Here is a 27,967-nt window from a genome sequence, read left to right on the forward strand (position 1 = left end):
GAGCCTTCTTGAATATTCTGTTATAAAACATGAGGAATTATTCCTATGACAAAGTGGATGCCTTGACAAACACTGAATGATGAACTATCATATGTTTCCTTAGGGGTAAATTGAAATGGATTTAACAATAATATTTATTTCCAGGTCTATCATTAGGAACCCATCTATTTTTATGTGTCGTATTCCAAAAGTACTTTGTAAAATATTCAACATGCAGATTGCACCTGCAGCAGGTATACTCAGAATCTGTCATCTGAAATATTTAATTGATCATCAGTGACATCCCAGAACTTTGCATGTTCATTGACATTAATTGGGGAATACTTTGTTGGAATAATTAAATCATCAGAAGTTTAAAATTCCTAATACTATACATATAGTAACTTCTTTTGATTTCACTATTCGGGTCCACAGTATACCAGTAATTTATTGTTTAACATTAAATATGTTTATATTTTTGTTCTTCGTCTTATTATGTATGGGGCAGAGGATATACACACTGGTTGGCATCTGTAATCTGCACAAACTGAAGTTGATTAGATATAAGGCTAATGCTCAAACATGCAAGGTGTTAAAGGTATATTATTACAGTGCACTTAGTTGGTTTGCAGTGTCGAGGTGTTCAGTTTTATCACTTCAAGGAAAAAGCACAATCAATTCTTTCCAGCTGTGTGATACTTCTAAAAGCAAATACTCATGACCAAAGATAATTTTGTAAGTAATCTTCCTTTCTACAGTTGTCAGTTAATCTTTTAAGTGAAAGAAGCAAAGATTTTTGTTTAAATATGGTTATCTATGATACACCGCTACAATCAAAGAATAGGAAGAATAAACTTTTCCATCTGCACAGATTGAAATTTATTTTATACAGAATAATTGTAATATTAGAAGGCGTTTATTACAAAAATGCATGTATTTGTATCTGAAATACCAAGCACATCTTCAAGTGTAATCTTCAAACTTAAATTCAGTAATTAGATTAAATTAGATTACTTCCAGTGTGGAAACAGGCCCTTCAGCCCAAAAAGTCCACACCGACCCTCCGAAGAGCAACCCACCCAGACCCATTCCTTACATTTACCCCTTCCCCTTAAACTACGGGCAATTTAGCATGGCCAGTTCACCTAACCTGCACATCTATTGACCGTGGGAGGAAACTGGAGCACCCGGAGGAAACCCACGCAGACACAGGGAGAATGTGCAAACTCCACACAGACAGTTGCCTGAAGTTAGAAGTGAACCTGGGATTCTGGCGCTGTGAGGCAGCAGTGCTAACCACTGAGCCACCGTGCCGCTAGGGGGCATATCTTAAAGGTGAGAGGAGAAAGATTTAAAAAAGGTAACTTTTTTTACACAGAGGGGTTTGTGTGTGAAATGGGCTGCCTGAGGAAGTGGTGGATGAAGGTACATTTACAATTTAAAAGACATTTGGATAAATACATGAATAGGGAAGGTTTGGAGGGATATGGGCTAAATGGGCAAGTGGGACTAGTTTGGTTTGGAATCATGGTCGGCATGGACTAGTTAGACAAAGGGTCTGTTTCCATGCTGAATGACTACATGCTATTGCTTCGCTCTACCTCAGTAGTCTCCTCCAGTTCTGCAGTGTTTTGCGAACCTCTATATTCCTCCAAGCCTGACCTTGTGCTTTCCTGATTTTAATTGCTCCACAACTGGCAGTCGTGCTTTCAGCTACCTTTGCTATAGCCTAATTCCATTAAATATCCCCACTGTACCTCTCTACCTGTCTCATTTGCAATGTTCCTTAAAAAAAATCTATCTCTCTGGTTCATCTTCTAATATTCAGTCCTTATTTCTCCGTCTGTGCTTCAGTGTTTTTGTTGATATAGTGCTTTATAAGCCATTTGGGGAGTGTTGTTGTGTTAAATGCACTTTATGAATGCAAGTTGCATGCCATAAATTGTCTCTTGGATATCTTATTTTTTTTCTTTGAAACATTAAGCCAGTTCTTTCTGAAAAGTATTGAATTTGCTTTAGTTAATTTCACCTTATAACTGGCTGTATTTTGTATACTATATACATACAAAATTCCCACTTTGCACTCTACTAGTTCTTTTGCCAATTACCTTACATTTGAGTAATATGATTATGGACACTTCTACCACAGAGATCAGTTTATAAAATATTGGGCACCATTAAACTTTGGGATGCTTGCCTGATAGTACAGCGGTAACAGTTTCAACAACAACTTTCTAAAGTAAATTTGGATAATTAAAGAGAGAAAATTGCAGAGTTGAAGAGAAAAAGCAAGGCCATGGGGATTACAACTTTCAAAGAATTGGCATGACCTAATGAGCTAAAAGAGCTCCTGTGATTCCTACTCACTTGGCCCTAGTAACACCTATTAATCGCTGTTGCATCTGTAAACCTTATGCATTTTCAACGTTTGTTGACACCTGATGATTTCATCCTTAAGGGCTGGTTTGACTAGAAGTGCAGGTCAGAAGTAGGATCACTGGACTCTAAACATTAACTCTGCTGCTGCCACTGCTGAGTTTCACCAGAGATTTATCTGTTTCAGATTTCCAGCATCAACAGTTTTTTGCTTTCTTTTATGTACGAGTATTTCCTGTCTAACTCCTATTATGCAAAATTGTCTTTGTTTGAATTTGTGCCTCCTGTTATAACTGCATCTTCTCCTAGATCACCACAGCAACAACTGGCTGTTTCCTCAAAGAAAGAAAGTGTTATATGCAAATGATACAAACAGTAAGAAACAAGTTCTCAACATTCAGTATGGTTATCTGCATTTCTTTGGCATACACCTTTCAGCATTTGTCATTGAGTTATTGGTAATGCTGTCCACAAAGTAACTTTGAAATACATGCAGAAACATATTCTTGTTAACATCTATTATTTCCATTCTGCAGAAGAGTCATATTGGACTCAAAACGTTAACTCTGTTTCTCTCTCCACAGATTCTGTCTGATTTGCTGAGTTGTTTCAGCAATTTCTGACCTCAATTCTGATTTCCAGTATGTGCAGTATTTTGCTTTTATTTAAGCTTAATTCATTGTCTCTCTTCCAGATATGCCTACCTTGAAGAAATTCTGCTGTTCTGTCCAACAGTATTTCTGTTTTAATCTTAGGGGAAATTCACCTTCATTGCTTTCTTTCTCTCTCCTAGTATTTAATGAAGTGTTCACTAAAACTGAGTACTGAAGAAGAATCATATTGGACTTGAAGCATTACCTCTATTCTCTACAGATGCAACCAGACCTATTGAGTTTCTCCAGCACTTTGTTTTTGCTTTCTTTCTCTCTCCTAGTATTTAATGAAGTGTTCACTAAAACTGAGTACTGAAGAAGAATCATATTGGACTTGAAGCATTACCTCTATTTCTCTACAGATGCAACCAGACCTATTGAGTTTCTCCAGCACTTTGTTTTTGCTTTCTATTAATTCTATTTTGTTTTAAGATTGATAATGATATTGAGTGGAGACAGAGTAATAGGTTTGGAAACCTCAACTGAAGCTATTCTGTCTCCATGAGGCACTCAGCAAAGGCTGAGCAATTCCCCACACGCACCCAAAATTAAAGGGAGTCCCCTCCTGTGACTTCCAGTAAATGATTTCAGAGCTATATTGCCAGAGGCATGGAACAAGCTATTCACTCATTCTCTCAGCTGGAGATGGTGAAAAACTGAAGAAAAACAAGGAAAGATTTGTTTTGCTCCTCGGAAAGAGAACCTGTGTCATCGTCTTGTTCTATTTTAAATTCCACACTGACCATTTTGTTGCCAGTGGCCCTCAGCTGGATTTAGAAGACTTCATGAAAGACATTCTCCCGCCGCCTCCTTCTCTCCTCCCCACTCCGAGTTCTTTGATATCAGTGCTGCCCTGCTTCGCAGCAGCAGGCTAATCTGCTTGAAACCAAAGACAATCGAGCTGCACTCTTGGCCTTTCTTTCTCAATAGAACACTTCAGTTGGCAGCTGTGAGTTAACAGAATCCACATTTACAACAAATGAGTTGGAGAGTCAGTGTCATCTTAAGATTGTGGAAATTGACTTCTTGCTGCTTTGTTACTGACACCTTTGACATCAAAGATTTTTCCTTGATATACCATGGATAACAACTGCATCAAACACCTTCAAAATATGAGTGTGTCAGAGATTATTTCTGCTGCTTCACAGCACAAGACTGTAGCAAATACTTTTAGCACAAATTGCAATGCGAACAATTCTTTGTCTGCTCAATAGGATCTCCTGCCTCTATTTTTCAGGAAGTCTTTTAGCTGGGGAGAAGCAAGTACCATCACCAGTCAGGTAATATATGATGTCATGCCAGATCAGATAGGAAAACCAGGGCAACTGAAGAAATGAAGGCAGGCTGGAAGCAGTTTGACATTAGCATACTGGCTTTTGTCTGTTTGATTTAACCCCTGCAGCTTTGAGACGCTCTGATTAGCTAATTACCTCTGGGGTCACAAAATACCTTTTGTTCATGGTGGTTGGGTTCTGACAAAACTCTGCATGGGTCTGAAAGGATTTTTAAGCTTGCAAGTAGTGTCCAACATCTCTGTAATTTCTAATGATTCCTTTTTCATCCTCTTCAGCTGTATTCCCAGACAAGTGACCCCGTCAACTAGTTCATTGAGCTGTGGAACAGCAGTGCAATGCTCTGCTCAGAGTGGAGAAGAGGATGAGGAGAGGAAGCAGCCTATGACAAATGCAGCAAGTGCTAGGGAAATTCAAACTGACACAAGTAAGGTGCCTAAATGGTTCAAACTGCCAGGTAAGTAAGCTTGTTTTATTAGCCATGATGCAGAGATGCCAGTGTTGGACTGGAGTGGACAAAGTTAAAAATCACACAACACCAGGTTATAGTCCAACAGGTTTATTTGGAAGCACTAGCTTTTGGAGGGCTGCTCCTACCTGATGAAGGAGAAGCGCTCCAAAATTTTGTACTTCCAAGTAAACTGTTGGAGTATAACCTGGTGTTGTGTGATTTTTAACTTTTGTTTTATTAGAATATTGTTAGCTCACAAAACTCTCTTTCATTAAAATATGCAAAAGCACAGGAAACATTTGGAGCAATGCACTTGTATCTTTCAAACACTGTAATGCATTTGTTCATTCTATTACAGATAGAATAATACATGACTTATTCATCTGGTTGGTGTGAGTGGGTACTGCAGATGCTGGAGATTAGAGTCAAGGTTAAAGTGGTGCTGGAAAAGCACAGTAGGTCAGGCATCCGAGGAGCAGGAAAACCAACGTTTTGGGCAAAAGGCCTCAATCCTGATAAAGGGCTTTTGCCTGAAATGTCGATTTTCCTGCTTCTTGGATGCTGCCCTGACCTGCTGTGCTTTTCCAGCACTACTTTAATCTTATTCATCTGTTTGTTTTGTGTTTTTTTTCTGATGGTTACTTCCTTGCCCCTCTTTCTTAAATCTGTGCATCTTACACAGTTGAGGGAATAAGACCATTTGGTCCCTCAAACCTGCTGTGCCATTCAATAGGATCATGGCTGAGCCAATATTCCTCACGCCCATTTTCCTGCTCTCTCCCCCTAACCCTCCACTCCCCGACTCATCAAAAATCTCTTTATCTCAGTCTTAAAATCTCCAAAAGGACTCTGCAACACAGCTGTCCATGGCAAAGAGTTCCAAAGAGACACAACCTTCTGGAGAGGAAATTCCTCTTCATCTCAGTATTAAATTGGTACCACTTTTTTCTGAAGGGAAACAACCTCTCCGTATTTATCCTGTCAAGCTCCTTAAGCATCCTAAATATTTCAATGCGATCACCTCTCATTGTTCTAAATTCAATTTTTTAATCTTTGCTCATGAGACCATCCTCCCAAAACAGGGATCATCCTAGTGAACCTTCTCTGAACTGCCGCCAGTAAAATAATATATTTCATTAAATAAGGCAACCAAAACTGCTTACAGTGTTGCAGATGTGGTCTCACCATGCACCTTGTAGATTTGCACTAAAACTTTACTACTCCAACCCTCTTGAAATAAGGGTCAACATTCCATTAGCCTTCCTGATTACCTGCTGTACCTGTGTGCTAGCTGTCTGAGTTTTGTGTACAATTAGTTGTAAGTCCCTCTGTATTGTAGCTTTCAGGAGGTTTCCCCATTTAATATTCAGTTCTTTTGTTCTCCCTTCTAAAATGAACAATTTCATATTTTCCCCCATTATACTCCATTTGCCAACTTGACATATCTATTTGTATTCCTCTCACTAGAGTCATAGAGATGTACAGCATGGAAACAGACCCGATGGCCCGACCTGTCCATGCCGACCAGATATCCCAACCCAATCTAGTCCCACCTGCCAGCACCCGGCCCATATCCCTCCAAACCCTTCCTATTCATATACCCATCCAAATGCCTTTTAAATGTTGCAATTGTACCAGCCTCCACCATTTCCTCTGGCAGCTCATTCCATATATGTACCACCCTCTGTGTGAAAAAGTTGCCCCTTAGGTCTCTCTTATAGCTTTCCCCTCTAACCCTAAACCTATGCCCTCTAGTTCTGGACTCCCCGACCCCAGGGAAAAGACTTTGTCTATTTATCCTATCCATGCCCCTTTTCCACAGTAAATACTGATGCAAAATGCTACTTGCTCTTCCACCTATTTTTGTGTCATCTGCAAATTAGGCTACAATACATTTGCTTCTGTCCTCCAAGTCATCAATATATATTGTAAACTGTTGTGGTCCCAGTAATGAATGTGCTGCAGTCCTGAATCAAGCTGTCTGTTGATGTTAGTTGATTGTAGTCTGCTAGGAGGTACTTGAGAATGGTCAGCGGTCACTATGATTTTTCTTTTCTGTCACTGGAGAGCTGACCGATTTCCAGGTCTCACTTGCCCATGTACATCTCGTTGAGATAAGGAGCCAGAGCATGTAAGATCCTGGTTCCTATAACTCAATGATACACATTTTTTAAAAAACTGAACTAGCCTGTTGGGAATGGCCCATAAAATTTGGTTCCTCCTTGTTTTTTATATCTTGTCAATTCATAATTGAATGCCTTCCGCTTCCTAACAGTGCTTAGTTTTAAAAGCATTATTTTCCATTATGTTAAAATCAATACAGAAATATTCAAAATAAGCACTGCGAACAGCTTACCTTTATACTGACTGCACACAATGGGTGATAGATGTTTGGTACTCTCTTCCTCAAACGGCAGTGGATGCTAGATCTGTTGTTAATTTTAAATCTTAAGGCAGGTATATAAGGTTAGGCACAGATTGGCCATGATCTCATTGAATGGTTGAACAAGCTCAAGGGGCTGAATGGATTATTCCTGTTCCTATGACTGACTATCTCCTGTAATGTCAAATAGCGTGTGGTGGTGAGCCAGGTCTTGAAGCACATTTTATATCAATTTGGTAGCATTGAGTGGTTTGCCAGTTAAATATCAGGGGTGTGGTATTGGAATCACATATGGACCAGGCTGGATATGGAAACACGTTCAAAAACAGAAATTGTTGGAAAAACTCAGCAGGCTTGGCAGTGTCTGTGAAGAGAAATCAGCGTTAACGTTTCAGATCTGGTGGCCCGTCCCCATAATCGTTAAAACAAGTAAGAGAGGCCAAAATTAGGGGAGTACTGATATGTCAGAATATTGTGGAGCTGTGGGAAATGTGGAGGCAAGAGGATGTTGGAGGATTGTGAAAACTAGGAAGAGAATTTTAAAATTGAGTTATTACATAACCAGCAACCAGTGTAGATGAGTGAGAATGGAATAAGTGGACTTGGTGCAGTGTAGAATATGAGGCTATCCTAACTCTGCTGCCCAAGTTTGGGGGAGGGGGACGGTGGGGTGTAAAGGTTGTGTTGAAAGAATCAGGTCTAGAGATTTAAAAAAGGCCTGAATGATGACGTCAGCAGTGAATGAGCTGAAATGGACTGGATTCTGGCAACGGTATAGAAGTGGAAATAAGTAGTCTTAGCGATAAAACATGAATGCGGTTAGAGGTTTATCTTGTGGGTAAGAAGGGTTGGTTAAATATGACACTAAAATTATAAATAGTCTTTCAGACCAGTTGGTTAACAGGAGAGCAATTGAGTTTGCACTAGGAACAAAAAGAATGGCTTCGGTCTTCGCAGTATTTAGTTGGAAGAAAAGCTGTTCACTAGTACTCAGTGTCAGTTTGGAGGAAGTAAGTGAGTTGAGAGAAGTTTTTTGTATAGGACGTGGCACTGAAACAGACCATTCAGTTGAACTGAGTTTCATCAGTGCACAATTTGAAAGCTGCCACTCTGATTTTAAAGGTAAAAATAATGACTGCAGATGCTGGAAACCAGATTCTGGATTAGTGGTGCTGGAAGAGCACAGCAGTTCAGGCAGCATCCAAGGAGCTTCGAAATCGACGTTTCGGGCAAAAGCCCTTCAGGAATAAAGGAGGTTATGCTGCTGACTTGCAGCATGAGAAATAGGAAGGAATCAAGGATTGATCCTTGAGGGATGTGGGAATAGTTTCCTGCCTGTGACTACATAGATGATAAGGGAACGTTTGAGTACCGATCTCATTCAGCTGGACAGCAGTAGAGAGATGTAGGAGGAGAATGACATAGTCAACCGTTGGTGAAGGCTGGTTGAGAAGTGCAAGGAAGGACATCAAACAAAAATATAAATTGCTGGAGAATCTCAACAGGTCTGGCAGCATCTGGGGGAGAAAACAGAATTAATGTTTCAAGTCCATTGACCCTTCTTCAGATCCGTTTTCAGCTTCCCGCTCGTACAAGAAAGGGAGAAGCATGTAATAGGCATGGAGAGTTTTAACAATTATTGAAATAGCGACAAGCTTGGGATGTGAACCCATGTGGGCAGACCAGAGTGGATTAGCAATCCATTACTGTAATCTCACTGGACATGTTAACTTGAATGAGTAAAACAAAGCTGAATTCCAATTTTCAGTTAGTAGGAATTGAATTTCCATTCACTGGATCGTCACTCTAGATTACTAGACTAGGATCAATAGCCCAATAGCATCATCTTTTTTACGCTGGTATGTAATTGATCTTAATTTTTTTATATATGTAACTACCATCCGTAACTCAGGATAACCGTTCCTGTCCTTCATCACTTTTTGTCCCTTCAAAATAATGTTTACACTTTTAAAACCATGTCAAATAATATATTTCAAGGACATTTTTAGGTGCCTGATTACATTAACAGGTGAGTTAACCTGAAAAAGACGTTGGGGCAATAATTAAATGGCACTTTTGGAGCTGCACTTATTTGTTCCCTTGGCATTGGACAACTAAGTGAAGTTAGATAAACAAGAGCCCATCTTTCCATTTTTTTGAACATTATTGGAAGTCCCAATAACCTTTACCACAATTTTTGATATCATTAATGTTGTTTGACAATCTAATCTCAATAGCATTTCATCACAATACAACTTGTTGGGATGGAAACATCTTTGAAATAGTGAGAACTGCAGGTGCTGGAGAGTCGGAGCGGATGAAGGGTGGAGCTGGAAAAAGCACAGCAGGTCAAACAGTGTCAGGAGAAGGGGAGTTGACATTTCAGGTCAGAAGCTGTCCTGATGAAAGGCTCCGACCTGAAACATCGACTCCCTTGTCCTCTGATGCTGCTTAACCTGCTGTGCTTTTTCCAACTCCACTCTTTATCCACATGGAAACATCTTTGTTTTAAAATAATGTGCTTGAAGGAAATTGTGGATATGAATGTTGGGTCGGAGAGGTTCCAGGCCTGGTCTCTTATAAACCTGAACAGTTGGATAAAATGGAGCCATAGCTGAAGGTTTGAGGTTTGGAATTAGCTCCAAATGAAACATGGCAATTCATGTTTCTGAATTGGAATAGTTTTAGTTGTTTGGGTTTGATGGAACACTTCTGGCTCAGCCCACATTTGACTGTGTGCTTGGAAGGGCTGTGTGCCAGTGATATGGTATTGAATATCTGTAACCTTTTCCACAAATGTAAGGTCTGCCAGAGTCTAGCCACACCTAGTTTATACAGAACCCTGTCAGCTTTCACCTATCATGTGGTCAGAAGTGTTCATTTGCAGGTTATAAACAACATTAGTTGAAGTATTGTTTAAGTACTGGTGGGAATGAACTATCTGTTGTGAATTTAAACTAACAAGGGAGTCAAATGTTATCAAAGATTGGTCAAAATGTGGAGTTGCAGTTATTGTCAGATCAGCAGTGAGCTTGTTGAATAGCGGAGCAGGCTTTCAGAGCTGAATGGTCTACTTCTCCTAACTTGTATGGTTGTATGTAAATGTCATATACTTACTGCTGGCTATTAATGGTAAATGCATTACTGTGAAGTTTCCTTTCCTTTATCTTTAAATACAATTACACCACAAGAACAGACATGGCAGGCACAGACAGGACTGTTAAAACATTGTGCATCCATTTTACTGGTCACAAAGATTGAAAGAAGAACACATTCTTCAGTTCTTTGTCAAAAGACTGTCCAACCCCTCCTGGAATTTGCTGGTAGTATCCATCTTCAGAGTTTTTGAACAGTGTGTTCACCTACCCCTTACTCAGTGTATTGTTTTTTGAGCAATGTTTTTGGCAAAGGTCAAATAATTCATCATAGCTGTGTTTAGCAATGTCTCCAGATCTCATTTTAAACAGCTGTTCCCCTCAGATGTCTGTTCTTGGGATGATTTAAGGGATGATTTAATCCAATTTGATATCCCCAGTTTCTCTTGGTTCTGACCCTTGAATCAATCAAATTTGAGTATCAGGTTCATGCACTCAACTGTGTTCATCTCTGCACATCTGAGCATAGGAGACTGCACTTCCATGTACCATTTGCTAATTGTCTCCATTACAAAAATATGATTCTTGAATCTTAAACAGCTTAGAAAATAATATGGGCAGAAAATATACTGTTTTCACTCTATGCTACATTCCTGAAAAATAATGATTATTTTAGATTCTTCTGAAAAAGTAAAAGATTAGTTCTGCAGGAGATCCATCAGAGAAGTAGTTTAATCCCATTTTTGGTAAGTTTGCCCTTAGTTCAGTTCTGAAGAAAGCTCACTGAGCCTGAAATGTTAACTCTGATTTCTCTGCACAGGTACTGCCAGACCTGCTGAGACTTTTCAACAATTTCTGTTCTTGTTTCTGATTTCCCACATCTGCAGTTCTTCCATTTTTTTTGCTTAGCTCAGGTAGGGTTGGGGACAGTGGAATCAGTTTCCAATATTCTTGTCTCTGCTTACTGCACAGTGACTGTCACATGCAAGTGTGGGGATATCAATTGAGGGCAGAATTCAGCTTCATTGTGCTCTGACAACTTCCCTGTTGTAGCACACCACTACCTCTCATTGGCCACATTTATTTTTGAAAAATTGTCAATTGACTGAAAAAATCGGACACTGATATTCATGAGAATAAGCTCCATGAGAGTGAAAAATCACTACCTTAGTGGACTAAGGTGGTAGAGAAGAAATAGCCATGAAACTAACCAAAAACATCTCTATTTGAATTTTGTCATTTTGGCCTAAATTTGTCATAAGTCCTGTAGATAGATTTGGATGTAATTCACATGCTATAATTTAATAGCTACAGGTTCAAAACAGGGAAATTTGGTTCATGTTACAAGTGCAATATGTTTTATGTGTTTGTACAATTAGTGGCGGTAAAGAGCAGAACTTGGTGTTCCCTTACTATGCATTTCTTTACTTGGACTTCCATATGTCTTGCCAGCTGAGCCATCAGTAAACAGGAAACTGGGTTAAAATGTTATTTGAGTGACTTTTCTAAGAAATTCATGATATTGAAAAGAAATTGGATAGCACTGATGTTCAGGATTTATCAAATTGCCCTTGGCATGTGAACATTATTTTAGTGAAAAAGCTGTTACATCTTTACCTTCTTTAAAACGTATCTTTGTCAAAGTTTTACATAACTAGAACTACCAAATTTGAATTCTATAAATCATAGTATTTTCAAGGTGTACAAAATAGTCATAATGCTGGAATGACATTCAAATTTTGTCTGTTTTATTTGTTCCTATTACAGGGAAACGCTAAGACGCGGGAAGATGTAATCAGTGCAGAAGCCGCACAATAACTTCATAGAATGCAAAGCAAAAATCATATACTTTTTGATCCACGGAATTGCTTTTTTTTTTTGCTTTTTGTTTTGGAATACTGTATTGAATGATCTGAATTTATTAATCGTGTAAAAAGTAGTTCCAGATTAGTACGAGTTTTACAATAAAAGCAATGGAGATTCAGCATAGATGTGTCTAGTTTTGCTTCTGTTATTTTGGTCTCATACCTAAGAAAAATAAAAAGGTAATGCCAGAAAATAATACTTAGTCAAATATTAGTCAAAATCAAAATGTTCCTTAAGAAAAATAGTCTTTTTATGTTTTTACTTTTCAAGTATTCTGTTTCAAAGTGGATTGGAAGTTGTTAAATATATGTTCCAGTTATTATTTGGAATGTTTCCGTGCCTGGTTCCAGGAAGGAGAGAACAGTAAGGGGTGGAGAATATGTGGTACCCTGGTAAGTATGAAAGGCCTGTGTGTCTCTTAGTGGTCACTGGTTATGCTGTGGTGTCTGGTAGCTGCACATCAAATACTGTGGTATGAATTCATTAGAAATCCTGCACAAAATTGAAGAATAAAACTGCTTTCCTGCGTTAGGCTTCACCTGCCAATTCTGTAGGACCGGAGTGAAAATGAAGCTTTGCAACATGCATGTTTTTGAGATCAGATTCCAAAAGAGAACAATTCAAATATCAACAACCTGTTGCAAAATTGTCTGCCTGAAAATTGTTGGCTCTTCACATGAAACTTCTTTTTACAGTTAGAATCTGACCTAAACTATCCTTATGTGAAAATCTTCTAAACACCAATGAATATAGTCCTAAGCAATCCAGTCTGACTTAATGCATCAATCTTGACATCCCAGAAATCAGTCTGGTATACCTTTGTTGCACTCCCTCCATAACCAGAATGTCCTTTTTCAAGTAAGGAGACCAAAGCTGCACGCAGTACTCCAGGGGTGGTCTCACCAAGGCCTTGTACAATTGCAACGAGGCATCCCAGCAGCTCTATTCAAATCCTCTCAACGAAGGCCATATTCTGTATTTTGTTCTTCTTTAGTTTCCTGTCCTTGGTGTTAAATTATCTCTCATAAATCTCATGTAATATCATGTATGGTTTTGCCAGCTTTCGACCACATTTGGTATTTTTCTGTCGAGGTTTACAAATAATTTATGCTCACTTCAATTTGCAGTAAACTTGGCACCTGTTTGCATGATGATCTTGCTCAGTTTTCTCACAGGCAATTGGTTGTGTTGTATGTGGTTCTGTTCGCCAAGCTGGGAATTTGTGTTGCAGATGTTTCGTCCCCTGTCTAAGTGACATCCTCAGTGCTTGGGAGCCATCACAGAAGCGCTTCACAGGAGGCTCCCAAGCACTGAGGATGTCACCTAGACAGGGGACGAAACGTCTGCAACACAAATCCCACCTCGGCGAACAGAACTACAACAGCGAGCACCCGAGCTACAAATCTTCTCACAAACTTTGGTTGTGTTGTATTTTTGGAGGGATCATTTAGCACTGCAAGGAAATGAGCCAGTTCCAGAATTGCTGATGTCCTAACCACCAGGCATGCAGTTACCTCTCAGGAATAGCTGTGCTTATTGGAATGAAATACCTTGGTGATCCACACTATGAAATGAACATATGATAGGCTGTTGGTTATGGATGTTCAATGTTTCTATTTAAAAAGACAAAAAAACTTGCAACTCCAATACTGAAATCATATTCTTTCTCTTGTATCCATTACAATCCAGCCCTTGGTTTTAGTCACAATATTTTCAGTACAACAGTTAAGGCCAAAGACCAGCAGAGCAACTGAATGACCAAATGAAAACTGTTCAAGAAGCAGTTATTCGTGACAAGGTTTGGGTTGCATGGAAAAATGTGGCTTAATTTTGAAGAGTCATCAAGTTTTTTTTCCCAAGGAGAAAAAAGCATAGTATCCCTGCAGTGTGGCCCTCTGGCCCAGCAAGTCCACACCGAACCTCTGAAGAATATCCCAACTAGACCCATCCCCTTAGCCTATTATTCTACATTTTACCGCTGACTAATACACCTAACCTACACATTCCTGAACACGATGGACAATTTAGCATGTCCAGTTTAGCTGGCCTGCAACATCTCTGGACTGTGGGAGGAAATTAGAGCACCCGAAGGAAACCCACGCAGACACGGGGAGAATGTGTAAACTCCACACAGACAGTCGCCTGAGGCTGGAATCGAACTCTGGTCCCTAGCGCTCTGAGGTGGCAGTGCTATCCACTGAATCACCGTGGCGTCCCTAAAGCATGTGCCTCTAATTCGCTTCAGTTTTTGAAGAGGTGTCAGGTGGTTGGTGAGGGAAATATGGTTCATGTGGCATTCATAGACTTTCAAAAGTATTTGATACAGGGTCCTACAACAGAATTGTGAGGGAAGTTATAGGTCATGAAGTAAAAGCGATAGTGGCAATATGGATCTAAAGTTATTTGGGAGCTAGGAAATAGAGTTTTGGGCATTTTTCCAGCTGGAGGAAGTTTTGTGGATCTCAATCTTGGTGTGCAGGGTACAATTTCAAAGTTTCTGGATGATACTTGGGAGCATTGTGAGGAGGACAGTGCATAATAACTTCAAAAGGACATTGACAAATTGAAGTTAGAGGACAGATTAGGTTCAGTGCAGACAAGTGTGAGATGATACATTTTGGTAGAAAGAACGTGGAAAGACAGTATAAACTAGAGATAAAATATAACTAAGTATAAAAAGAAATATTCTAAAGTGTGCAAAGAGATCTGGGTGAACGTGTTTTTGTTGGAGAGGAGAAGGTGAAGAGATTTGAATGAAGTTTTCAAAATTTATGAGGAGTCTGAACAGAATAGGGGGGAGAAATTGTTCCTATTCATGGGATGGTAGAGAACCATGGAGCATGATTTTAGTGCTTTGCGGAAGAAGCAAATACAAGATAAAAATGTTTTCACTCTGCCTGGAAATGTGGTGGAGGCAAGTTCAATTGAGGCATTGCTGATGAAGGGCTTTTGCCCAAAACATCGAATCTGCTGCTCCTCAGATGCTGCCTGACCTGCTGTGTTTTTCCAGCACCACCCTCTCGACTCTAATCTCCAGCATGTGCAGTCCTCACTTTTGCTTCAATTGAGGCATTCAAGAGTTCATTAGGTGATTACTTATATAAACAATCTGCAAGGCTATGGTGAAATGACAGGAGGTTGACATAAAGCCAAAATTCTCAGAAAGTCAATGCAAACATAATGGGCTGAATAGCCTCCTGCACCCTAACAGTTGAGAGGTTCTGGGAAAGAGACAACTGCTGTTTCTCGAAGCACAAATTCCTTACTAGATAAATATTGTTGTTAGCTTCTTAAGACTTTTGGTATGTACATATGCTGTCACACCCATTCTGTTTATCTTTCTAATTGAAATGGATTCTCTCCACTTAAACTAATATTTTTTCACTTTGATTTGTTCTACTGCTTCACATGAAGACAGGGGTACTATGTAATAATAATCACTCTCTTGCTCTTTGATTCTGTGTTTCTTCCTCCCAGGACTAGGAGCTTCACTGACATTGATTAATGCAGATAATATTTCGTGATGCAAAACTATTTCACAACATCTTTATGCACTAATTCCAACATGTGCAGATGTGTAACAATTTTCTGTTTTGTCTACTGCTGAACCATTAGGTACCTACTATAATTGTGGAGGCTTCAGTCCGAGCCTCCACTTGGCCACGGCATTGTACTCTGGGTACAGTGGATATGGAGGAGAAAGAAAATAGCAGAGCCTCAGTTGGTTCCGTGTGAACTTTGACTCCTTCCTATGATGTACACACCTTTAGCAGTGTTTGGTTAATAAAGGTGCTACTATGCAGGGCTAAGCTCCAAAGTATTGATATCCGAAACATTCAAAGTGTAGTGAGCAGTCAGTGACTAATCCAGTGCTGCCTTCGTCTCTGGTCTTCGACTTTGCATAAACTTGGCTTTCTAAACTCTGCCATTTCTTGAACTGTTCCATTCACTCAACATCCTTGTTCTTGTCAACGTGGCTCACAAATGCCAATTTTAAAAAATTCTCTCATGGACATTCCTTCATGAATCATGTCTTTCCATTTAAGCCATTCGGACTTGACACCTCCCCAAACCAAACCCACATGTGCCAACTCCTCAGAACTCTGACTTGTCCAACTCTGGCCCTTTTGACCTCTCCACTCATTAAGTGCTACCACTGGCTATTATTCCTCCAGCCATCTAATTTCTACAATTCCCAACCCCAAATCTACTCCCTTTAAAAATCACCACACTGACCAAACTTTTGCTGTTCTGATTATCAAAACTTGTGGAATAGGGACCATAAAGCCCATTTTGCTGATGTTGGATATTTGACTTGTCTCTACATTTTTTTTTCTTTACACATTGTGGGGGTCTCAGTCTGAGAATAAAAGGTCTATCATTCAGCATTGAGTACACGTTTCTTCACAGCAGAATGGGACTATTTGGCACTGATCATTTGACCCGGCCGTTTTGGCTCTAAACTATTTTGGCGCTCATTACTTTGGCGCTGAGCTGTTTTGGCGCCAATTCAGAATTAAAAAAAAGTCTTGTAGAGCCCGTAAGAAATTCATTTTATTGCATTGTAAGAAATAAATCTAATTCTTTTTTATTCATTATTTTTAACCTATTCGTTATAAAAACGAATTTCTACATTTTGCTACATTTATCAAACACATATAGATAACCATCGTGTGAAAATTTTGATTTGTCTCTCTTGCTTAGAATGTTTTCAGCAATTTCTGGTATGGGCTCGACAAGAAAATAGAAAGAGAATTGTATTACAGCTTTCCAATGTGAAGAAAGAAGGGCTTAAGTATCATCAAGGCAGTAGATGACTATTAACAATTGTTAAATGAGAAAATGATTACAAAGCGAGATTTGAATCTACAGTGGGTCATTACAGCTTTGACTAGCAACTCTTGCTAGTTGTGAAAATTACATCGGGTCGTTAGTCATCCTCTCTTTAACCAAAGAAGACTTTTTTTTTAAATTCTGAATTGGCGCCAAAACAGCTCAGGACCAATGTAATGAGCGCCAAAACAGTTTAGAGCCAAAATGGCGGGGCCATATGATCAGCGCCAAAACGTACCTGACCCCTTCACAGAGCCTGTAATCTTTGGAATTCTATGCCAGGAAACTAGATACTCTGTCTTGTTGAGTGTTTTGGAGGCAGAGGTTGATAACTCTTTTAGCACTAAGAGAATGACTGAAATGTGAGGATGTTGTGGGAAGGTCAATCAGTCATGATTGTGTTAAATGGCATAATGAGCGAACTAGCTATTTCAACTCTGATTTCTCACATATCCACTTCCCTTCTGAAATGTCTCCAACTTTGGCTCGGTGTCAGTTTTCTTTTGGTAATGTTTCTGTGAAATGCCTTTGGATGCGTTACTATGAAGGTGATGTGTAAATGCAAATTACAAGAAGGATAATTCTACATACTCTCAGTCACTACCAAAGCAAAACAAAAGCCTTGCATTTCTTTAGCACCATTCACAACCACAGAACACCTCAAAGCCAATGCAGTATAATCACTGTTGTAACATAGGAAATGAGCAGCTAAATTTCTCACAGACCCATACCAAGAGGATCTGATTTTTTTTGTGACATTGATGGAAGATTAAATATTGGCCAAGTTTCTGAAGATGATTTCTTGCTCTGCTACCACCTAGAAGATCAAGGGCAGCCAATCTATGGAAACAGCACTCTGATCTACGATCCATCCTGTCTTGGAATTCACTCACCCAGAATCCTGGAACTACCCTTCCTAACATCTAACTCCACGTAGGTTGCAGCCTTTCCAAAAGCAGCTCACCACCACCTCAAGGGCAGTTAGGGAGAGGTAATAAGTGCAATGCCTGCAATTATGAATGAATAAAATAAAACTGAAGGTGATGAGAAATTCCAGAATTCTGCATTGCCAGCAGAAAATAACTGAATTAACAGCACAAATAGAGGTAATTGGGTATGAACATGTATCTATGACAATGGCATGTTTACAAGAAGAACAAAGCCAGGAACTAAATAATTTGAGTATATGACTTGAAAAGGAACAGAGGAAGTGGTGGAGATAGGTACAATTACAACATTTAAAATGCATCAGGATGACTATATGAATAGGAAAGGTTTAGATAGATATGTAGCAAATTGGACTAGATCAGTTTAGGATATCAGATCGACAAGTAGGAGGCTGGAAGATCAGAAAGGATGAGTTGGACCGAAGTGTCTGCTTTCATGCTCTTTGGTAGGATGAAGGTGTTGCTTTGTTAATGTGAGATAGAATAAGTATAACAGCAAGAATTGACCTTGGATTGGAAGGTATTGAATCTATATGGAGTTAACAGGTAACAAGGAAAAGAGTCTATAAGTCCCCTACCAGTAGCTATACAGAGGGATGGAACATAAATTGAGATAATGGGGGAATCTGTTAAAAAGCTGTATGTTAATTGAGTATCTTTAATATTCATGTAGATTTGGATAGTCAGATTGGCAGAGGTAGCCATGAGGAAGAATTCATTGAGTATTTGGGATAGCTTCCTCGAACAATATGTTGTGGATTCTACCAGGGATGGTAATGCGTAAGGCTTGTTTAATAAATGATTTCAGAGTAAATGATTTCCCAGAAAACAGTGACCATAGCATGGTAGAATTTAGCATTCAGCTTGAGAGTAAGGAACATGGATCAGAAACAACTCTGCTCTATTTAAATAGGATAATTACACAGGATTAGGGATAGAACTGGCTGGAGTGGACTCAGAAATAAATTCAGAAGAAAAGATGGTTGCAGAACAATGGAAGATGTTGAAGAAGATAGTTCCCAACTCTCATCAAAGATGTATCCCAGTGAGGAAAAGGGAATTTAGGAAGAGGATTAGAGGTAAGACCAGAGGATTAGGACATTTTAAAAACCATCAAAATATTATCAATAAATGAGAGAAAAAAGGGGAGCAAATAAGCTTTGAGGGTAAACAAGCAAGTAATATCAAGATGGACAGCAATAGCCTCTTTAAATCTATAGAAAGGAATAGAGTAGTCCAAATGGAATATTTGTCCTTTAGAAGATGAGGCTGGAGAAATAGGGGAAACTAGGAAATGGCACAGAAGTTGAATAAGTAATTTTAATCAGTTTTCAAAATAGAAGATACTAATAGCCTTCCACAAATTCTAAATAATCAAGTGGCAAAGGCAGGAATTTAAACTCACTACTGAATAGGTCCTAGGGAAACTAATGGGACTAGAGACTGATTGTCTGTTCATCATGATGTGTTGCATTCTAGGATTTTGGAGACAGTAGTTACATAGATAGTGGATGTACTGGTAGTAACCTTGCAAGACTCCTTAGATTCTGGATAAGGCCCAGAGGATTGGAAAACTGTGAATGTAATACATTTAAAAGGAATAGAGACAAAAGAACAGGTAATCTTAGGCCAGTTAGCTTAATATTTGACATTAAATATTAGGAAATATTAGAATCTATTCTAATGGACGTAAGGACAGGGCATGAAGAAATACAACATATGATCAAGCAGAGCCAGAATGGCTTCATGAACTGATATCATGCCTAATAAATTTATTAGAATTCATTGAGGAAGTAACAAGCAGAATAGATGAGGTGAAACCAGTAGATATTCAGATTTCCCAAAAGGTGTTTGGTAATGTACAGCACTTTAGACTACTAAGTAAGATAAGAACCCATGGTGTCAGGAATCGTATATTTGGAGGATTAGAAGATTGGCCAACTAATAGAAAACAAGTTGAGATGAGGGGGGGCATTTTCAAATGGGCAACTTATAACTGATGCAATATCACATGGATCAATGTTAAGGACAGGAATATAATAGTTATTAGTGACTTGAATTAGGAAAGTGAATGGTTATATCCAAGTTTGCACATGGCAAAACAAAAATGAGAAGGCAAGTAATGGCACAGAGTCTGCAGAGGGATATGGACTGGTTAAGGGACTGGATTAAAACTTTGCAGATGAATTTAATATGGTAAAATGAGAGTTTATGCACTGTGGAGAAAGCTAAATATTATTTAAATGAAGAAAGACTTCAGAAAGCTGTAGTACAGAGGGAGTTGGAGTCCTTGTGCATGAATCACAAACAGTATTGAAGTTCAGGTTGTAAGTAGTAAAGTTGATAAAATCTTACTCGAATGGATAAAGAGTTGAACTGGAAAAAGCATAGTGGCTCAAGCAGCATCAGAGGAGAAGGGGGGTTGACATTTCAGGTCCAACTAGACAATAGGACTGCGCTCTCATTAAAAAAAGAGGAGAATGGTGATGGTTGAACCTAAAGGTCACCACCCCTCAGGCAAGGAGAGCAGTTGAGAGTTCTTCCTGGTAAGTTCAGCCAATGCAGGAATTGAACCCACGCAGTTTGCTTCTCTCTGCGTTGCAAACTGAGCTAATAGATCTTGTAGGAAAGGCAAATGAAATGTTGGCCTTTATTTCAAAATGCAAAGTCTTGCTAAAATTACACAGAGCATTAGTCCAGGCACATACAGTCACTGAGATGTAGAGTACAGAAAGAGACCCTTCAGTCCAACTCACCCATGCTGACCAGATATCTTGAATAAATCCAATCCCATTTGCTAGCATTTGATCCTACTAAACCCTTCCTATTCACGACCCATCAAGGTTTAAATGTTGTAATTGTACCAGCCTCCCCCACTTCCGCATGCACCACCCTCTGCATGAAAAAGTTGCCCCTTCGATCCCTTTTAAATCTTTCACCTTAAACCAGCAGAAAGAGAACACGTTGCCAGGATCCCTGGGGATGATGTCGGACAGTGGTGACTGGAGGAGCAGAGAGGGTGAAGGCTATAGAGAGGCAAAGATGAACTTTTGAAGCTGTTTCAGTTTTAGTAATATGAATTTATTCAGTATTTTACTACTTGTACAATTTATTCAATAATTTGTTTCAATGCAAGATGGCACTGGATCATAACGACATTAGATACTTTTCACTGCACCCATGTACAAGTGACAATATTAAATAAATCCAAATCTAAATTAAACTCCATCTGCCAGCCTCCTTTGCTGTCCACTACACCGCCTATTTTGGTGACTTACTAACCATATCTCCAATGTTCACATCCAAATTATTTATATAAATGACAAAAAGCAGTGGAACCAGCACCGATCCTTGTGGCACACCATTGGTCACAGGCCTCCAGTCTGAAAAACAACCCTCCTCCATGATCCTCTCTTCTACCTTCAACCCAGTTCTGTTTCCAAATGGCTAATTCGCCCTGTATTCCATATGATATAACTTTACTAATCAGTCTTCCATGAGGTACCTTGTCAAACACCTTACTGAAGTCCATATATATATCTACCACTCTGCCCTCATCAATCCTCTTAGTCACTTCTTCAGACATGATTTCCCACAGACAAAGCCATCTTGACTATCCCTAATTAGTCCTTGCCTTTCTGAATACATGTAAATCCTGTCCCTCAGGATTCCCTCCAGCAAGTTGACCACCACCAATGTCAGGCTCACCAGTCTATAGTTCCCTGACTTTTCCTCATCACCTTTCGTAAATAGTGGCACCATGTTAGCGAACCCCCAATCTTCCAGCACCTCACCTGTAGCTATCAATAATACCTCAGCAAGGGACCCAGCAATCACTTCCCTCGCTCTCTACAGAGATCTAGGATACCCCTGATCAGTTCCTGGGGATTATTCACCTTTGTGTTTTAAGCCATCCAGCACCACCACCTTTGTAATTTGGAGTTATTTTCCAGATATCACTATTTATTTCCCCACGTTCTATATCTTCAATGTTCTTCTACACAGTAAACACTGATGCAAAATACTCGTTTAGTATCTCTCCCACTTCCAGTGGTTCCACACATATATCTTGCTGATCTGTAAGGGGCCGTATTCTCTCCTTAGTTACCCTTTTGTCCTTAATGTATTTGTAGAATCTCTTTGGATTTTCCTTAATCCTATTTGCTAAAGCTATCTTATGTCCCCTTGTTGCCCTCCTGATTTCCCTCTGAGGTATACCCCTACTGCCTTTATATTCTTCTAAGGATTCACTCAATCTCTGCTGTCTATACCTGACATATGTTTCCTTCCTTTCCTTGACCAAAACCTCTACTTCTCTAGTCATCTAGCATTCCCATGACTTACCAGCCTTGCCTTTCACCCTGACAGGAATATACTCTTTAGACTCTCGTAATTTCAATTTTGAAGGCTTCCCATTTTTCAGTTGTCCCTTTCCCTGCAAACATCTGCCCCCCAATCAGCTTTCGAAAGTTCTTGCCTAATACCATCAAAATTAGCCTTCCTCCAATTTATACTTTAACTTTTTGATCCGGTCTATCATCTTCCTTCATTATTTTAAAACTAATAGGATTATGGTCGCTGGCCCCAAAGTGCTCCCCCACTGACACCTCAGTCACCTGCCCTGCCTTATTTCCCAAGAGTAGGTCAAGTTTTTCACCTTCTCTAATAGGTACACCCACATACTGAATCAGAAAATTTGTTTGTACACACTTAACAAATTCCTCTCTGTCCAAGCCTTACCACTATAGCAGTTCCAGTCTATGATTGGAAAGTTAAAATCCCCTACCATAACCACCCTATTTTTATTGAAGTAACTGCGATCTCCTTACAAATTTTTTTCTTAATTTCCCACTGACTACTGGCAGGGTCTGTTGAACAATCCCAATAAGGTGTTATTTCTTAGTTTCACCCAAATAGCATCCCTGAACATATTCGTAGGAATATCCTTAAGTACAGCTGTAATGTTATCTGTTATCAAAAATGCTGCCACTCCATCTCTCACCCTCATTTCTATCCTTCTATAGCATCTACCCCCTGGAATATTAAGCTGCCAGTACTGTCCATCCCTGAGCCATGTCTCTGTATTTGCTTTGATGTCCCAGTCCCATGTTCCCAACCGTGCCCTGAGTTCATCTGCCTTCCCTGTTGGGCCCTTTGCATTGAAATAAAATAATTTATCAGTCCTACTTCATGCTTTGCTTAGTTCCTGCCTGCTCTGTCTGTTTGACTTGCTCTTTTTCCCAACTGTACCTTCTAGAATACTGTGAACAGTTCTGGTCCCCTTGTCTGAAGAAGCATATACTGGCATTGAAGGCAGTCCAGGGAAGGATCACTGGATTGATCCTGGGTATGAGCAGGTTTCCTTCTGAGACGAGATTGCGTAGATGTGCCTGTACTAATGAGAGTTTCGAAGAATGAGAGACAACTTTATTGAAACGTGATTCTGTTGATGTATATTTTGTTCCACAAATCCGGACAACACAAGTTTCAGTACAACAGTAGATGCTTTATTATCGGACAGCCGATGAGAGATTTTCAATGTCCCCAAAATAGTCAAGTGTCTACACGTGGTGACACTTCTCCACGAATCTCTGCTCTACACAGAAAGGCTTTTTGTAGGAATAATACATATGTCACATGGTTGATTGTCGTTACATTGTTTAAGATGGGTAATGATAATTTTACAAAGCCCGGTGAATGTCAATGTCCTGTGATAACGAGTGAATGGATTACAGGGACTGATTATCGTATTCTTCATGAGCATGTGTTGACGGAAAGAGATTAAAACAGAAGGGTTTTGCCTGTTCTCAATGGGGGATTCACATACCTATGCTAATACGGAGGGGAAGCAAGATAATGGAACAGGAGGCAGTTTAATAGGATTGTGGCCAAGACTATCAGTCTTGGCTGGGGAGGACAAATACCTTTGCCTGAGGCTGCAGAGGAATCCACATGTGTGGCTCCATTGGATTCCTTCTCTAAGATTCAGTCAGCGTCCTCCCTACTGAGATATTCTGTCTATTTTGTAAGAGGGCAGATATGCAATTGATACTGCAGTGAGTCTCTTTGGTAGTGGAATGTTTATCCCTTGAGTCCCCAGTATGCCTTGCAAGAGAAGTAAAACATGGAACTGATTCCTTTGTGGCTCTCTAACTTCCTCAATTCTGACAGGGCTTCCCCTTGTGAGAGAGTCTAGGACCAGAGGAGGTATTCTCAAATAACAAGGAAAAAGTGAGGTATGCAGATGATGGAAACTAGAGTTTAGATCAGAGTGGTGCTGGAAAAGAACAGCAGGTCAGGCAGCATCCGAGGAGCAGGAAAATCGATGTTTCGGGTAAAAGCTATTCCTGATGAAAGGCTTTTGCTCAAAATGTCGATTTTCCTGCTCCTCAGATGCTACTTGACCTGCTGTGCTTTTTCAGCACCACTCTGATCTAAATTCTCAAATTACAGACCACAAATATAAGAGAGGGATTTCTTCTCAGAGAGTCAAGAATCTATGGAATTCTTTATTGCAGAGTGCTGTTGTTGCCAAGTCATTAAGTATGTTCCAGATCAAGATGGATTTTTAATCAGTGAGAGACCTCAAATTACAGGGAAAAAGCAGGCAAGTGGGCTTGTAAATTACCAGATCAGCCATGACCTCATTGAATGGTGGTGCAGACTTGATGGGCTGAATGGTCTACTTCTGCTGTGACATGTAGCCCTATGGTCTAAAACTGTGTTAGTGTTTCTGTGTCTTGATTGATTCTTGGTTTCAGAATTGTGTGGATGCAGTGAAGAAAGAAAAGCATCAAACCACACCCACACCCTGAAATAAATTTTGTTTCCCATTTCTAAATCACATCTGTATTCGAAGTCGACATAGTTCTGAAAATTCTGGAAGGCAGGACGGGAGAAGTGAAATTGTGGAAACATGTGTAGTGACTGATTTAAAGCTGGTGATGTGATTGAATTTCACAAGGTATGAGGAAACCATTTGTATTGATTTTATTTTCAGAGCTTTACTAGTTAGAGGTCAATAGACATCAACTGAACGTTTTGCTGTATTGTCATGTAAATGTCATATCACTTTACAGATTTGATTGCACTCTTAAAATTGCATGTGTGTAATATACACAAAGCATGTATTACATTCTGTGTCAGAGTATGATCTATGTTATGTATAGAATGTGTGTGTTTCTCTGACCATAGATGCCAAGGTCTCTTCAATCGTTCAGTCAATGATTGCACAAAAATAGGAAGAAAGGAACTTAATGAAAGGAGAAAAGAGGTTTGGTAAAGAAGGTTCAAAGGTTGAAATTAGACTTTCATCCCTCTCCTAATAAAAATATACATTGAAATCATATGCTATGAGCTCTTTAATCAACTGGTACAAAGAGGGTCATTGTATTTGTCTACAGAATATGAACCCTTGTATATACTTTAGATAATAAGCACTTTTTAAAGGGGGTTTGACACTCTTGGTGTTAGGAAATGTACTCCTTCCATCACCCTCTACTCGTGTGGTCCTTTCACTGATGCCTGACATGTTCTTCTAAACCAAACAGCACTTTGGTCTAACTTCAAAGTGCCTAGAGAACCCCTGTGTTCCTGGCACTTGCCATTGTCTTGCAGCTTGACTTTCTTTTTCCCTGATGTCTAATTACTTCCAACTGCTCGCAGTGCTTTGAAGTGGTGAGCACACTCAAAGCACCTGCCACAATCTGTAAAGTGCAGGTGGGGGGAAAGCAACAAGCAAGACTGAACTCTCTCCATACTGGACCACTGCTGGGTTAATGTAATCCCCCTTCACAATGTTTGTTAATTTAAATTAGCTGGTTCTGATACGTTCATATAGCACTGTGCATGGCATGCTCACACGCAGGCAATACTGATTATTTATACAGTCAATGCTTCCAGCATTCAGAATTTTACAGCGGCCTTCAAATTGGTTGAATGAACTTTGTCAATAATTATTCTCCATTGTATAATTGTGTTTTGTTTCTTGTGAGCTGCTCTGTGTATTTGGAAATTCAAAAACTGCTGGTAAATTGACCGTAGGGTTGCTCTCAGTCAGCTGATGAGTTTAAGGTACATATGTGAAAGACAGTGTTGGAGTTGAGAAAGATGTTGGTAAATTGCTCTACACAGCCATCTTATGGCCATAATCTGGAAGTACATCATGACAGGTGATGGACTAAAATCCAAACTTTTGTTTTTCTTTAATCATTCTTGGTATGAAGGTGTGGCTGCCTGAGCAGCATTTATTGTCCATCCTTAATTGCCCAGGAGACAGTTAAGAGTCAACCACTTTGTTGTGGGTCTGCAATCACATGTAGGCCAGACCAGGTAAGGATAGCAGTTTCCATCCCTAAAGGTCATTAGTGAACCAGATGGGCTTTTCCCAACAATTGGTAATGGAGCCATGATCATCGTTAGACTCCTAATTCCAGATCTTTAAAAATGGAATTCAAATTCCACTCTGTACTGTGACAGGATTTGAACCCCAGCCCCAGACACAATACGGGCCTCTGGGTTCACAGTACAACAATAATATCACTAGGCCATCATCTCTCCTCATAATCATCAACTGGAAAGTGCGACCAATGTGACAAGCTGCAGCCAGGTCTCTGGATAAGAAGGAAATGCCCCACGCAGCATTTTTGACACACACAATCTGACTTCGCTGTTGGTTCCCTTTAAAGAGAGATACAGCTACTCTCAGGGGTCGGGTAAGACAGGCTGAGATCCTTTGTTTAAAATAAAACAAAGAACTGCAGATGCTGGAAAGCTGAAACAACAGAAATTGGTGGAAAAACTCAGCATCTGCGAAGAGAAAATGTTACCGTTTTGGGTCCAACAAACCTTCAGAACTTAAGGCAGCTAAGAAAAGGTGGCATTTATGCTGAAGACAGCGGATTAGTGGGGAGAGGGTGGGCACATGGTAGGTGGAAGTGGAGCTCAGAGAGAGAGAGCAATAGGCAGACAATAGATGGATAATGGTGGGCCAGAGAGAAAGGAAAACTTGCCATGGGGACCATACATAGATGAAAATGGGTTGACTGCTGAAAGCAGTCCATTTCTCAACATGGTTTGGAGTGGTTAAAGGATATGGAAGATGATGTTCCGGCCCTAAAATTTTTGAACTTGATATTGAATCCAGAAGGCTACAGGATCCACAAGCAGAATATAAAATGCTCTTCCAGCTTGTGCTGAGCTTCACTAGAACAGTGTTTCGTTGTATATGTTTGAAGTAATCCATTATGTACGTAATGTTTATTTAGCTACCCTGAGAAAGACAGTTCTAATGTACACACATTTAATGAAAAGTTAAGCATAATTTCTGAAGGATGCAAAGTCGATCTCTGTGAAGTTGAAAAAATGTAACTGTAATGTGGATTCACAAAGCTGCTACAACTAAAGGCAGATGAGTTTTGCCACTGTGGTCAACAATGCAATAGCAAATGAGATAATTTAACTGTTGAAAACGTAAGTATTTTAGTGAATGAAGAAGGAATGTTTGGATAACTATGTGTATTTGGATGATGAGTAAATTTCTCTATTAAACAAGATATTAACATGAAGGATGATGAGAATGAATCCTGATGAAGGGCTTATGCCTGAAACGTCGATTCTCCTGCTCCTTGGATCTGCCTGACAGGCTTTTCCAGCGCCACATTCTGACTCTGATTGGAATGAATGTCTGCTTTACAATGTACTGGCATCAGAAACTCCCTGATCATTTACACAGTTTTATAACTGCTACAACAATGGTCAAAAGTTCCCTGCAATGCCACATAAACAAGTTGTTATTGGTCTGAATCTCTATTTTTAACATTATTTAATTTCTACTACTACCTATTCAACAGAAGTCTCTCCTCCTTCCACTACCTCCCTACTCTTTACAACATTGGGCAACTTGCCACAAGTAGTTTCTTTGATAGAGTAAAATGATGTTCACTGAAAACTAAAGGTTATACTTATTCTAATTCAAAGTCCTGAAAATCTTCAAGTTTCAACCAATATCCTTAGTCAGTTGTAAAACAATTACAGTTCTGTATTTATGGCATATTTCCTGAGTGATCCAATGACTTTCTCTCATGTGCAGTC

The 27,967-nt window shown here is 39.6% G+C and overlaps 1 protein-coding gene across 3 annotated transcripts in view; it reads left to right on the forward strand.

Moving 5' to 3' along the window:
- The window catches only part of aspscr1 (ASPSCR1 tether for SLC2A4, UBX domain containing), a 218,758-nt gene extending 206,540 nt beyond the window's left edge, over positions 1 to 12,218 (forward strand). For 2 of the 3 annotated variants that reach the window (XM_043714988.1, XM_043714990.1), the window contains exons 16-17: positions 4,579 to 4,757; positions 11,997 to 12,218. In XM_043714988.1, coding sequence (XP_043570923.1) covers positions 4,579 to 4,757; positions 11,997 to 12,007 — 190 coding nt within the window. In that variant the 3' untranslated portion in view covers positions 12,008 to 12,218. Of the gene's footprint in view, positions 1 to 4,578; positions 4,766 to 11,996 lie in introns of those variants that run through there. The other variant, XM_043714989.1, reaches the window with a different exon arrangement.
- Positions 12,219 to 27,967: the final 15,749 nt, after the last annotated feature.

This window comes from Chiloscyllium plagiosum, chromosome 24 (assembly GCF_004010195.1).
Source record: "Chiloscyllium plagiosum isolate BGI_BamShark_2017 chromosome 24, ASM401019v2, whole genome shotgun sequence".
Taxonomy (NCBI): domain Eukaryota; kingdom Metazoa; phylum Chordata; class Chondrichthyes; order Orectolobiformes; family Hemiscylliidae; genus Chiloscyllium; species Chiloscyllium plagiosum.